General features: G+C 39.6%; 1 protein-coding gene across 6 annotated transcripts in view; it reads right to left on the reverse strand.

Annotated features, from left to right (window-relative positions):
• Positions 1-4536: 4536 nt before the first annotated feature.
• JMJD1C (jumonji domain containing 1C) overlaps positions 4537-15518 on the reverse strand; it is a 316168-nt gene continuing 305186 nt past the window's right edge. For 5 of the 6 annotated variants that reach the window (XM_005226314.5, XM_059882617.1, XM_059882619.1 and 2 more), the window contains 2 exons: positions 5684-5815; positions 4537-5440 (listed from right to left, as the gene is read on the reverse strand). In XM_005226314.5, coding sequence (XP_005226371.1) covers positions 5351-5440; positions 5684-5815 — 222 coding nt within the window. In that variant the 3' untranslated portion in view covers positions 4537-5350. The remainder of the gene's footprint in view (positions 5441-5683; positions 5816-15518) is intronic. The other variant, NM_001191122.1, reaches the window with a different exon arrangement.

Below are 15518 nucleotides of genomic sequence, written 5' to 3' on the forward strand. Positions count from 1 at the left end.
ATGATAATAACATCTATTATTATTTACTGAATCATTCTACACAGTAATCTTTATCGTGTTTTGTCATAATCCTAGTGTATCCTAATTGAAGATCTCTGCCAGAATGACTGGCAAGTGTCTCTCAGGATTTGTCCATCTTGTCCCAGCTGGAAGCCTGTCCTAAGCACCACTGACCAACGGTGCCATCTAGTGGATGGTGAGAAACTTTGATTCTTGTTCCCTTGGGAGTGTGTGGTGGGTTGCAGATGAACACAAAATCATTAGTTGGTGTCTAGGAAATCATTTTGTGAAGAATGGTTTTGCATTTATGAATAAGCCAAAAAAAGTTAAAGGTGTGCGATATGAATACAGGCAGCAGATATTTAGTGAATACCACCGTCCACTACTACTATAGAATTACAAATATTGCCTTCATGAAAGTAGTGATGTGGTCAGGAGATGAGATGGCTTCCTAGGTCAAGAACAAAGGCATACAGTAAGAAATGGAGAGGAGGAACTGAGTAATCTTGGTCAGAATGAGGTCATGCAAGACATGAGGATATACTGGGCAGCTCATACGGATTGTCCTCGCCCATTTCCTAGGAGTGAGGGGCTAGGGTCAGGTCCTGGTCTTGAGGAATGGAAAATACTTGGGTTATGTTTTCAAGGCTAGGATTTGCTCGGTAGCCAAAAGAGTCCTGGTAAGCTGGGGCCAGTTGTTAAGGTCCTTTGTGTGGTAGACACTAAATTGGGGGTAAAAACAGGTGGTGTTTTCTCAGTATGGCAGAAGGATGAGAGGTGGACTCAAGATACAAATGAGATTGTCTTGAAGGCCAACAAGTCCAGGGAAAAAAAGGAGACAGGACAGTTTAGATACTTAATGACCTCATCAGGGGTTTCCAGAGGTAAATGACAGTTTTGACAGAGGTTAGGAAAGGGAGGCTGTAGAGATTTGAGGAGCCAGATGACTTTCAGGCCTATATTCTGGGAAGTTGATTCTCCAAATAAGTCTTGGTACTGAGAGTATTACCAAGTCCCAGGGCCTCCGTTGCTACCAACAGGTTTTTTATTAGCTTCAGATCATATTATTTCCCTGTTCTTAAGAGAAAATGCCTGTGTTTGGGGAAGGGCCCAGGTATCTGAAATAATGCTAATCACTGCTGTGAAATTCTTTAGTTTCAGGGTGAATAAAAACTAAAAGTTGTGTAGAGGCAGTAATAGGGTCATAGACCAACTTTATTTAAATAACCAATACTTTGAGTCTTGTGGTAAATTCTAGAAGGACATTTGCTTTGGTCTTTCAGGTTGAATATAGTACTTGAATTAAAAAAATTTTTAAACATAGACTCATTTGGTGCAAAACTGGCAAAAGAATGAATAGGATCACAGTTCAAGACAGGGACTTGGACTTTGGAGTAATTTTTCAGCCCAGCTCAAAAACAGCAGTGCCTTTCCATGGTTGTGTTCGGTTGCATGGTTGTGTCTGACTTTGCTACCCTTTGGACCACAGCACACCGAGCTCCTCTGTCCATGGGGATTCTCCAGGCAAGGAAACTAGAGTGGGTTGCCATGCTCTCCAGGGGATTTCCCAGACCTAGGACTCGAACCAGTCACCAGGTAGAATCTTTGCCCACTGAGTCATCAGGGAACACAGCTCAGTAATAGTAAAATATAGTAAGCAGTAAATCTATTTGTGGGCTTATAAAGCTACTAGAAATATTTAGGATTACATACTGTTTGGTTTTTCCCAACTAACATAATACCAGTTTTTATATAACACATGATCTATGCTCTGTGAAGCAGAATAATACAAAAGAAAGACTTGTGGGAAGTGAACCAACAGTGGTCATCCCCTTCTACCCTCAGTCCTTTATACTGGTTGGTACTCGAGTATCTTGGTAAGTCAGGAAAACACAGATGATGCAACTTTTTAATTCCTGTGGTTTTAAAAAGCGAGTAATTTCAGGATGACTTAGTGTTCATCCCTGTCTTACCTTTTAATTAAACCCTTTCCGCCAGAGTTTAGACAGTAATGGAACTGATAATTGGTTGAAAAGATGTGAATGGAATGCCAAGACCAAAATGTGGACTCCCTAACTCAAGTGCCATACGTGATCCTACATAGTGCCTCAGAGATCCACTAACCAGGATGGATCCCTGACTCTAGGTTGTAATTTCTGGAGCTTGTACATCTTTTTTTTAGAACACATAACCATATGTCACCAGGCTCAATTAAGTGGGCTTAACATTGCAACTTTAATCTCTCCTCAGGGAGGGTGTGTGACAGGGGGACCAAGTCACATGATAACCCATTAACAGATGTTTCAGCTTTTTTAATATTAGTCCTAGAATTTGTTTCTGAAATTCTGTAGCTTCACTGGATTTTGAAAGCTTTGATTCGAATCATCTTTTGTTGTACAGTCACTTCAGCTGTTTCAAAAATGCAGATTTACCCAAGCATGATTAATATATAGGGAACAATTTGAGCATAATGTTTGCTTAAGTGGGAATTCTGACTGCAGGAAAACCATACTGAAGAGGGTGGCACCTGAACTCTCACCATGGCATTGAGCCACGCCTGTCTCCATCTGGCGCTAAAACGTCTCCTCTAGTTTCAGCTAACCTCCTCCTACCACTTGACAGCATCCATCACGAGCTGCAACGCTTCTGATGCCCGCTTCCAAAGCCAGCCTCCGGCCTTCAAGGTAGAGTGCCATACCTGCAGTGTTAATCTGTCTCTTAAACACTTAACACAGGTAAGACCAGTACTGCCTTTTAAAAATGTAGTGCTGATAAAGGTGGTGAATGTTATGCCCACATTCTATTCCCCCCACCCCTGTCAGTCCCATGGTTTTTATGGGACTTTTTGCACGGTGCTATGATTTTGGAATTGGCTATAATGGGATTCTGTCTCCTTTAGTAAAAGGTTATAAGGTGGAAATGTTGTAGGCTGGCTTTTTCCCTTTCCATCTGGAAAAAGTTTGCTAACAAAGTTTTGTTCAACATTTGTTTCTGAAATAATGTTACATTTATTAGAAAATTTTGGTGAAAAGTTCCCATATATGCTATATACGGTTACTAATTTCCAAAGGAACCACTGGACATCTTAGGCTGGCTGAAGTTTCAGCTGATTAAGAAAAGCACCTCACGCGATCAGTGTCTCCAGGTGTTAACCACAGAATAGGGGAGGAGACTACTCTCCCTTGCCTGTGACGCACCCTGGAAGGTGTCTATTGAACTCTATCTTCCATGGGGATTTGTGATATTCACCTCTTAAAATGGTAGTCCTAGAAGCAGCTCCAACCCCTCTGCTCCTTTAGAAGATGAGTTTACTGATTTTTTAAGTCATTGTTGAAAGTATGTTTGATGTCTCAGCTAATGTGTCCAGGAAAGGGGCTAGAAGGCAAGTTAGTATGTCCCTGACTTCACTGCCAGGCTTGATCAGGCTCAGCTTTTGTGTAGGGGTTTTAGTTTGGTTTACAAGTGGCTCAAGCAACAGCAAGAGAAGCAAAAACCTTTTGGAAGAAACTCACCAAAGACTGGGCTCCCAGCTGACTTTAGGGGGCCAGCAGGAATAGTCTACTCCAGAATTAGTATCTTGGGCTTGAAATTAATTTCACATCTAAATTAAATCTGATGGAATACATGAAAACATTAAGCAAAAGATACCATTTAAGGAGCTGAGGCACTTTTTGAAAAATGGTATTAAAATATAATAAACTTATAAAGGCTGTAGTCATCAGCTCCTTTATCCCCATCTTTAAACCACTGCCCTGCAGTTGTCATCCATGCCACTAACCCCTGTGCCAGGTAGAGTATTAATGTGGAATATAACTGCTCACATCCTGGCTGAAACTCTCCTGGAGCAGAGGGTGACACAGCCTAAAACGGTGGACATGAGCAACAGAATAAAAACTAGCAACTTATCTACAAGGTCGTCACTTAGGTTACTGTTTTTTTTCATTTTAAATGATGTGCTTTCAGCTAAGAAAAGGTCATGCCTTCAACATCCTGCAGGTGTCAGTGGAGGGCTGCATTTTTTTCAGTAAAACTCAGAAGGTTAGGATTATGAGCTTCAAGCAACCAACTGATAACAGTCATCAGCTATTAAAGCCAAGACTCCAAATTAAGGCAGCTACCAAGGTTGCATAATAAGTAACCGAACTCATATTTAATCCAGGTTGAGTGACTTCAGGCTCTTCCCTGCCTGCCTCCCTGTCTCCTCACACCCCAACTGTATATTAGCAAGTATCTCTGCAGTGAAACACACTTACTTGAAATTGTATAATCTCATAATTATGACTTATAAAACCTATGAGTTCCTCTGTGAAATAAATTTGTTCACAAATAACATGTTGGAGTTTTCTGTATTCATCAGCTGGGCCACAGGACAAGAAACTCGAGGCACTTACCTGTGATGGCCTAAAACAAGCTTAAAAGAGGGCAGTGTTCCGGGAGAGGACACTGTACCGCAAGAAAATGCTGGTAAGTAAGTTGCCTTGATGATGAAGCCCCCAGAATACAGATAGCAGGAGGGAGAACACTTACACTAGCCCATTTTTGATAAAGTCCTTTTAATGGAAAATGTAAAACCCCTCTCAACTTTACAAAGCCATATGTAACACTTGCACTTTAACAAATAAAAGCAAGCCAATGTTTTAAAAAAATACATCATTAAATGTATATATGTATATATTTACATAGCATATTAAGTTTAATATTTAGCTTTAAAAGTTCACATAAATTTTACCAAAATGAGACAATTTTAAATAAATTACACCTTTTGAAAATGTTTAATTGTACAGTCAATAGCTTCAACAAAATATTGAAGTGTCTGTAGTATCTACTTTATATACTTTATATTTTACAAATTTTACAATTATTTGGCAGTAATTTTCTGATTATGACATGTATGCTGTGCGATTCAGCAATTTCCCAAATGCAGGCAATAGCTGGTGTTTGTGTCCTATTCTCACAGTAACTGTCTCAATGTAGTGAAAAATATCAGTTATTTTAGTAAACTGTACAAGGTCACATTTACACTTGATCAACAATATAGCATAGAATTTTGTATTTTTTTTCCAAAAATAAATACATCATTTTAAATCTGGCATTTTCACAAACATCATATACACTATAATACAAAAACAGCTACGAACTGCTGCTTTTAAGATTTAGCTTGTTTTCATATTGAATCACAGGAGCTGTGACTTACGCTATACTGCTGTGGTGTCAGTAACAAGTAATTACTACATAGAGAATTTCTTGGCACTGATGGTTTCATGAAACTTAAGTCAGTGTACATACATATCATAGTCTAAGAGTAAGGAATTCCAGCTCAATGGTCTAAAAACATTAAACTGGACCACATCTAATTTTCTTCCATAGCCTCTACTTCATCTTCATGTATCTTCAAAGCTCTCACCATTTCCTTGACTGCATGATACAAGATATTTTTAACCTGAAAGAGATGTCGTATTTCTAGTCACTTCAGCAGGAGATAAATTAACAAATGAAAATTGCGACAAGAGTTTACAACAAACTTAAGCCAAAGTTAAAATGAGTCACACAATTAAATACTGGTTTGGTTGGTACTGTACTGTGACAAACCAGGCAATGACAGCCTAAGCTGTTATGCATGTATCATAATTCTGAATATAAAAAGCCTGCAGAATAGGAAGTAGTTAGAAAACTCATCTCTTACCTGTAGTTTATCATCATAATTGATTTCTTCCTTCAAAAGTCTCAGTTCCTGTGTTAAATGAAATGACTGTACGAGATGTTCTGGAGACACAAAGTCTTCGGTTACCTGAATACAGCTGTGAAAATTCTGTACCTGTTCCCCAACAGAGTAAAACAGGAGTTTTAGGAGGTGGGCAAAGTGGTCTCAACAAGAGACAATTCACCAAAGAACTTATTTTCTCCAAAACGTCAAATGCACTTCAAAGTGGAACACCACACTTTATGAGAAAGTTTATCACTGAGAAGTTTCATGTAACATGACTTCATGTAAATAGAATATTTTTAAATGATGCAAGAAAAAGAACTTTTCCAGGAATCCTTCAGCAAGGCTGATAACTGGATCCTAATTATCAATTTTGTCAAGGTAGATTTTCGTGTGTTAATTAAGAACAACAAAAACAAACTGCTGTGGAGAAGGGCATGGCAACCCACTCCAGTATTCTTGCTGGAGAATCCCATGGGCAGAGGTGCCTGGCGGGCTGTAGTCCATGGGGTCGCAAAGAGTCAGACGTGACTGAGCGACTAACAGAGTCCTATAAATGGGGAATTATCAAATTAAAATTTAAATAAGCCTACTAAATATATTTTATAATTTTATCATATATATCTAATCTTTTATTAGATAAATGTTTAAATATTTTCTTGGGAAAATCGTTTTTGAAAGTATGATAACTGCATGCTAACTAGGAAAGCAATAATCATTTTACAGTTATCCTTAGTTGAAGAGTGTAGCTAAGTTATATGTAAGTACTCCTACACTATTACTGTTAATATAGAAGTAGTAATAATAACAAATGAGATTATTTAGATCAGAGACAGGCAAACTATGTCCAGCAGGCCAAATCTGGTCCACCACCTGGTGTATGGCAAGTAAGCTGAGAATGGTTTTTACACTTTTAAATGATTGGGGGAAAAAAAAATTGTGACATGAAAATTATATGAAATTTGAATTTCACTGTCCATAAAGTTTTATTGGAACTTAAAAACAAACCCACTGTATGAAAGGTATGTTTTCCCAATCAGTGCAGTCAATCTGGATGTCTGATGTTGCTCCTTTGACTTTCAGCATTTGGTCATTTCACTGTTAAGTTTAGTTTCCTTTAATCTACTCTCTGGTGTAAAACTTATGTTTGATTATTTAAGCAAAGTTATGACCAACCTAGATAGCATATTGAAAACAGAGACATTACTTTGCCAACAAAGGTCTGGCTAGTCAAGGCTATGGTTTTTCCTGTGGTCATGTATGGATGTGAGAGCTGGACTGTGAAGAAGGCTGAGTGCCGAAGAATTGATGCTTTTGAACTGTGGTGTGAAGAAGACTCTTGAGAGTCCCTTGGACTGCAAGGAGATCAAACCAGTCCATTCTGAAGGAGATCAGCCCTGGGATTTCTTTGGAAGGAATGATGCTGAAGCTGAAACTCCAGTACTTTGGCCACCTCATGCGAAGAGCTGACTCATTGGAAAAGACTCTGATGCTGGGAGGGATTGGGGGCAGGAGGAGAAGGACGATAGAGGATGAGATGGCTGGATGGCATCTCTGACTCGATGGACGTGAGTCTGAGTGAACTCCGGGAGTTGGTGATGGACAGGGAGGCCTGGCGTGCTGCGATTCATAGGGTCGCAGAGAGTCGGACACGACTGAGCAACGGAACTGAACTGTGATGAAAACTAGTTCCAGAAAGATCTTCTGACCACACAGTTTTAGAACTCTCCTAGGATTTTTTTTGTGCCTTTCTTTCAAATCAACCAATTAAAGATACCCTTCAGTCTCTTGTGTTATCGATACAACCGTTTTTCTACTAGTTCTTTTTCTCTTGACTAAATGGATTCCCAAGAAGCCAGTCAATATCATCTGTTATTTGTTCAGCATGTACAAACTGACTGCACTTTACAATTTCTTTAGAACTGCTCGACAGAGAAAGGATCAAGCTTATCCAATCTGGATTATTTCTATGCTGTAACTCCAGTGATGTTAAAAGATATCACAAAATTCCTGGGAAAGGAGAAATAACTGAAAAACTAAGCATTTACATTTATTCTCATTTTTAAAAATACGAAAATAAATTTAATTGAGAGAACTGTGAAGGGGGAGATAGGAAGTGGGAAATAGAGACTGTGGAAAAAATCTGATAAAAGTGATGAAATTCCGAAGGGGCTGGCATTTCTCCTCTGGGCGTAATGACCACCTGAACAGCTGCAGATGTCTTTATTCTGTAACTCAAGCACCGTGCCTCCACTGGTAACCTGACAGCACGTATTGTTAAACATTATCTTCACGTGAGCAGTAGGTTGTTGGTCCCTCTGGAGACGCACACAGTGGATGCCTCACACTGTCAGCATCGCTGTGCAGTCCCAGTGGGTCCTCATTATGTGTCTGTAGAACAGATGCTCTATTTCACAGAGCAGCAAAGTATGGACAAGAGATCAGCGCCTGTTCCAAGACAAATCAGCCACTAAATGGCAAGTCAACAGGAACCCAGCTCCCGTGATCTCTTGTGCAGCAGAGATGCTTTACAGTCCTGCAGTAACTCAGTCATGCCAACATACACAGTCTCCAAATGCCCTGTCCCATCTTACATTCACCTGAACAAGCTGTCGGGAGTACAGTTTTTCTGAAGTCCAAGCCTTTAACTTTTAGCATGTGAATCTTAAAAAAAAAATAATAATAACTTCTCTTTATCAGTATTCTAATTTTGTTCATACATCATTTGCCGTCCCCAGCCCGAATCTTAAAAAAAAATAATAATAACTTCTCTTTATCAGTATTCTAATTTTGTTCATACATCATTTGCCGTCCCCAGCCCCCATAGTCCTTTAGCCCTTCGAGCATATTTAAGATAACAGACTTGAGGTCTATGACAAGTCAGCCTGATGTCTGGCCTTCCTCTGCTGAGCTCGTTTCCCCTGGGAAGGGGCCATCCTTTGCTGTTTCTGTGTAGGCTCGGGAATTCTGGTTGAAAACTGGGCATCTAGACATTATAATGCAGTAGCTACAATCAGATTCTACCCCTGCCGGAGAGTGATGCTGTTGACTGACATGGGTTGTAGTCATCTATTTGTTTTATGATCTTTCCAAACTGCTTTTGCAAAGACTGTTGTTTTTGGGTCTGGTCATTGATGTCTGTGTTAGGTTATCGAAGGTGTTAGAGATTTCCTTAAAGAACAAAAACCACATACCCCTTTCTTCATTAAGCAGGCCCCTGGCCAATGTTAAGTTTTGAAGTAGATTCTAGAGCTCTGAAAAAGTTGGTTCTGTCGGTCTTAGCCAGTTTATGGTTGTTTTAAAAGCACTCTTAGATGATGACTGTTTCCTGATGACCTCAAATTGATATTTATAAATTGCTTAAAGACTTCAGGGTTAGTTCGAAGAGGCAAGGTTTAGTTTTAAAGCAGAACATATGTGAACTTCCCATTCCACTTATCCCTTTCTGGGCCATCTTGTGAGTCATTTTACATTTCACTTCCTTAGTTGATTGTCTTAATTCATACTTGCCTTCAAGGATCAGTTGTAATCATAAGTAGGTAATGTTTAGAAAATGTAACTTTTGTTTTCATGGTAGGAAGGTTATTATCTTAACACTGACTTTTGTCTAAGTCCTTTTAGTCATAAGAATGCAGACAATTTACAATTTAGGAATATTATTAACTTACTGTGAATGACCAAACACAAATCAATTAAGCAATTAAGGAAAACATTACCAGTAAAGATTCTGTGTTAATTTAGAAAACAAAAAAACTGTTGCTGTTTAGAACTAAAAGCTACTCTAAACCTCAGGATACTAGAGCTGAGACAAAGTAAATCCTGGAGGTCACCATCTATCTGCTTTGTCCAAGGATATACAAACACAGGGGTTTCACAGACTCAGCCATGTTTGCCAACAGAAGATTTTTAAGCCTGCAATTCTAGAGTAGTTTTTAGAATATAAGGAGGGCTGCTATGACACTTTCCCTCAGCTTGCCAAGATATACATCTGAATGCCCCTGCTGAGTCACCTGCGGCCCTCCCTCCCCTAGCCCCAGGTCTTCAAAGTGTTCACTGCTGACAAAGAAAAGTATGTGGATTCTTCCCTAGCACTGCTGGACTGTCAGTTCATGTGCTATCATTTGGTTCAAAGTTTCCTGACTGATAGATGCCTTGGCTTTGCCAGGGCTTTCTATTTGTGCAGTTCTTAAAGCATGGTTCCCGGACAATAATACCAGAGTCACCTGGGAACTTGTTAGAAACGTAGAATTTCAGGTTCTTCCTCAGACCCACTCTGGGCTTAAGGTCTAGCATTATGTGTTATATCAAGCGCTCCAGGAATTCTGGTGTATGCTATAGTGTGAGAAGCACTGACTTAAGCTCTGGGATTATTTTTAAGGGCTATCTGTGGTTTGGTGGAAGTGTTGAAGCCATCAATGAAAAGTTTTCAGGACTCAGTTCTAAGGACTACATAAATTGTAAATAATCATGCATCTTAAGTCCAGGTTACACTGTGAATGGAGCTTGTACTTCCTTTTCATTCTCTGTAAAAACCACATTACCACCACTTGTGAGTCACGGCCAACACCCTTTCAACAGAGTGCAAATAACCGCACTGCCATTATCACACCCTGTAAAGGAAGGGAGGTGGAAATGCCTGCAATTTTATGGCCCAATTATGCAGTAGATAAGTTTTTATTTTGGAACACTCAACAATTTAGTGGCAGAGCTCAAAATAGAATTTGCCAGTTTAGGTCACAGATGCTGCTTCAGTCTATTTAAGCATAGCATCTTAAATAGGAGTGTGTGTGTATATACAGATCAGATACAAGTGCACAGAGATGCTAAAGCACAGTGACTTCTGAACTTTAAACAGGATTATTTTGCCCACTATTTTGAGGAAAAAAAGACTATTCTCTTCCCTCTCTCCCCTGCAAGAAAGTACAAGCAGTAGAGAGACATTTACACTCATGGACTCTCTATGGTTCTCTGCTAATAGTGAGTGCCTCTAGGGTAGAGGAACTGAGGGCAAAGGTGAGAAAAAGACTTAATTTTCACCATCAACCCTTGTGTACTGTTTGAATTTTTTAAAATTGGATGGATGTATTACATTTTCAAAAGAAAAAAGATTTAAAAATAGCTGGGCTTCCCTAGCTCAGTTGGTAAAGAATCCACCTGCGATGCAGAAGATCCCAGTTTGATTCCTGGGTAGGGAAGATCTGCTGGAGAAGGGATAGGCTTCCCACTCCAGTATTCTTGGGCTTCCCTGTGGCTCAGCTGGTAAAGAATCCGCCTGCAATGCGGGAGACCTGGGTTCGATCCCTGGGTTGGGAAGATCCCCCCCTGGAGAAGGGAAAGGCTACTCACTCCAATATTCTGGCCTGGAGAATTCCATGGACTAAGTCCATGGGGTCGCAAAGAGTTGGACACGACTGAGCAACTTTCACTTTTTCCTAAACAGTACTGAACTGAATGTCCACATGAAAAAACAACCTCAGTTCACGAGCTCTATGCACAAATATTAACTAAAAAGTAGATAACAGACCTAAACATAAGACTAGCAACTATAAAACTTCTAGAAGAAAATTTAAGAGACAGTTTTTTTGACCTTGACCTAGCCAAAAATTCTGCAGATACAACAAAAGTATAAATAAAGAAAAAAGTTGATCAATTGAACTTCATCAAAAAGCACTCTTTGGAAGACACTATTAAGAAAATGGAAGGATAAGTAAGCCACAGATTGGGAGAAGATATGTAAAAACTAAAAAGCACATATCAGATATAGGACTCTTAAGCAGAGCAGGTAGACACCCCCAACACAGTAAGGAAAAAGAACCCAATTACAAAACTGTATATATAAACGCATTGCAAACACTTCTCCTACTCTTTGGATTACATTTTCACTCTCTTAATAGTGCTTTTTAATGAACAGAAACTTTTAATATATTCCAGTTTATGCATTTTGAAAAAAATGGACAAATATTTAAACACACATTTACCAGAACATATTTACAGATGGCAAGTAAGCACATAAAAAGATGTTCAACTTATTTAGATATTAAGAAAATGTAAATTAAAGCCATAATGAGATAACAATGCGTACATTCAGATGCTTAAAAACAAAACTGCCAGTAAACAGAGGAAATGGAACTCACATGTACTGCTTTGGGGAATGGAAAATGGTATAACCACCAGATTCACAGTATCTTATATCAAGTAAATCAGACACTCATCCTGTGACCAGGTTGGTATTTACCCAACTGAAATGAAAATCTATGTTCATACAAAAAACCCTTAGGTGAATGTGGCTTATAGTGCCTTTGTTACTAATCCAAACTGAAAATAACACAAATGTTCAATTGGTGAACTGATTACAAAACCAAGTGACACATGTAAGCAATGAAAAACTACCCAGTAATAAAAAGAAGCAACTACTGATACAGACTGGTTCCAAATAGGAAAAGGAGTACATCAAGGCTGTATATTGTCACCCTGCTTATTTAACTTATATGCAGAGTACATCATGAGAAACTCTGGGCTGGAGGAAACACAAGCTGGAATCAAGATTGCCAGGAGAAATATCAATAACCTCAGATATGCAGATGACACCACCCTTATGGCAGACAGTGAGCAGGAACTCAAAAGCCTCTTGATGAAAGTGAAAGAGGAGAGTGAAAAAGTTGGCTTAAAGCTCAACAGTCAGAAAACGAAGATCATGGCATCTGGTCCCATCACTTCATGGGAAATAAATGCGGAAACAGTGTTAGACTTTATTTTTCTGGGCTCCAAAATCACTGCAGATGCTGACTGCAGCCATGAAATTAAAAGACGCTTACTCCTTGGAAGGAAAGTTATGACCAACCTAGATAGCATATTCAAAAGCAGAGACATTACTTTGCCAACAAAGGTTTGTCTACTCAAGGCTATGGTTTTTCCTGTGGTCATGTATGGATGTGAGAGTCAGACTGTGAAGAAGGCTGAGCGCCAAAGAATTGATGCTTTTGAACTGTGGTGTTGGAGAAGACTCTTGAGAGTCCCTTGGACTGCAAGGAGATCCAACCAGTCCATTCTGAAGGAGATCAGCCCTGGGTGTTCTTTGGAAGGACTGATGCTAAAGCTGAAACTCCAGTACTTTGGTCACCTCACGCAAAGAGTTGACTCCCTGGAAAAGACTCTGACGCTGGGAGGGATTGGGGGCAGGAGGAGAAGGGGATGACAGAGGATGAGATGGCTGGATGGCATCACTGACTCGATGGACTTGAGTCTGAGTGAACTCTGGGAGTTGGTGATGGACAGGGAGGCCTGGTGTGCTGCGATTCATGGGGTCTCAAAGAGTCGGACACGACTGAGTGACTGAACTGAACTGATACAACAACATGGATGAAACTCCAAGGCATTATATTGACTAAGAAAAGACACACTTTCAAAGGCTACATATTACATGATTCCAATCATATGACATTCTTATAAAGGCAGGGCTACAGGGAAAGAAAATAGGTAAGTGGTTATAGGAATGTCAGGTAGGAGAAGAGTGACCAAAAGTGAGGGAGAGATAAGTGGAACATGATAGAAAGTCCAGAGATAAACCCACACCCCTGTGGTCTCATCTGTGACAAAGGCAAGCATTCAACGAGTGGTACTGGGAAAACTGGACAGTTATACGTAAACGAATGAAACCAGAACCCTCCCTGACACCATACACAAAATTACACACAAAATGGATTAAAGACCTAAATGTAAGGCTGGATACTATAAAACTATTAGAGGAAAACTTAGGCAGACCACTCTCTGACATAAATCACAGCAAGATCTTCTATTTACCTCCTACAGTAATGAAAATAAAAATAAATGGGACCTCATTAAACTTAAAAGCTTTTGCACAGCAAAGGAAATCATCAACAAAACAAAAAGAGAACCCTGAGGACTGGAGAAAATATTTGCAAACAAAGCGACTGACAAGGGATTAATCTCCAAAATACACAAACAGTTCACGCAGCCCAATAATGAAAAAAAAAAATGGCCAATCACCATTTGGGGATTGACGTAAACAGACATTTATCCAAAGATATACAGATGGCCAAAAGGCACATGAAAAAATGCTCAACATCACTGATTACTAGAGAAATGCAATCAAAAATGCAATGAGGTACCACCTCACACTGGTCAGGATGGCCACAATCAAAAAAATCTACAAGCAAAGGCTAGAGAGGATGTGGAGAAAAGGAACACTCTTATACTGTTGATGGGAATGTAAACTGGGCCAGTATGGACATTCCTTAAAAAACTGAAAATAGAACTATCGTGTGACCCAGCAATCCCACTCCTGTGCATATATCCAAAGAAAACCATGATCTGAAGAGAGACATGCACCCCAGTGTTCACTGCAGCACAATGTACAACAGCCAGGACATGGCAACCACCTAGATGTCCACTGACAGAGGAATGGGTAAAGATGCGGCACGCATGTACAGGAACACTGCTGCCGCTGCTGCTGCTAAGTCGCTTCAGTCGTGTCCGACTCTGTGTGACCCCATAGACAGCAGCCCACCAGGCTCCCCCGTCCCTGGGATTCTCCAGGCAAGAACACTGGAGCGGGTTGCCATCTCCTTCTCCAATGCATGAAAGTGAAAAGTGAAAGTGAAGTCGCTCAGTCGTGTCTGACTCTTCGCGACCCCATGGACTGCAACCCACTAGGCTCCTCCATCCATGGGATTTTCCAGGCAAGAGTACTGGAGCGGGTCGCCTTCTCCACATACACACTACTACATGTGAAACAGGTAGTAAGGATCTACTGTATAGCACAGGAAACTCTACTCAATACAATGACCCACATGAGAAAAGAATGTAAAAAAGAGTGGATATATATAACTGATTCACTTTGCCGTTTACCCGAAATTAACATTATAAATCAACTACACTCCAATAAAAAACTTTTAAAAATTTGGGGAGGACGTAGGCGGAGAGAATTTATTGAAGCGATGGCAATGTTCTTTATTACCTAATTACACATTTGTGAAAATTCCCAAAACTGTATAGTAAAAAAGAGTACATATACTATATATAAATTATATCTTAAAAAATGCACTGTCCAGTTTGATTTTAAAGAAAATGAATTTTGGATAAACTGAGTATGTGAATAAGGATTTTCAAGAGAACCTGTTTTGTGTTGTCAGATAATTACTTATAGTTGCAAAATATTTACTGTACTATTCTCTTAAACAGACTGCTCCTTTCAGGGCATTTTACATTTGGATAAAGGCTAGCTGTTTTCTGGGCTTCCCTGATGCCAGATAGTAAATAATCCACCTGCAATGCAACAGATGTGAGTTCAATCCCTGGGTTGGGAAGATCTCCTGGAGGAGGGAAATGGCTACCCACTCCAGGATTCTGGCCTGGAGAATCCCACTGACAGAGGAGCTTGGCAGGCTACAGTCCATGGGGTCACATGACTGGGCGACGTTCACTTTACTATCTATTTTCTGGTAAGAGGTTAGAAGGCCAAGAATGATACGTGGGGTGCATCCCAATTAAACATGAATCATAAATGACACATCTTTGAAATTATTCTATTAAGTCCATGGGAAAATAAAAACAACTTTAACATCCTAGAGAAAAAAACATATAAGTGTAATTTTTTCGCTAGGATGTCACTATAGAGAAAAAGATATAATGATGATTGTATTTTACTACCATAAATGTTATTTAAGAATGATAAATCTAACCCTAAACTTGACATCTTAAATACTCCTTATCACTCAAGGAGTATTTGTGGCTATTAAACAGTGTCATAAATATTATGCAGGCTGTAACTATGTATTGGTATATAAAATGTAGG

The sequence above is a fragment of the Bos taurus genome, chromosome 28, assembly GCF_002263795.3.
Source record: "Bos taurus isolate L1 Dominette 01449 registration number 42190680 breed Hereford chromosome 28, ARS-UCD2.0, whole genome shotgun sequence".
NCBI classification, from domain to species: Eukaryota; Metazoa; Chordata; class Mammalia; order Artiodactyla; family Bovidae; genus Bos; species Bos taurus.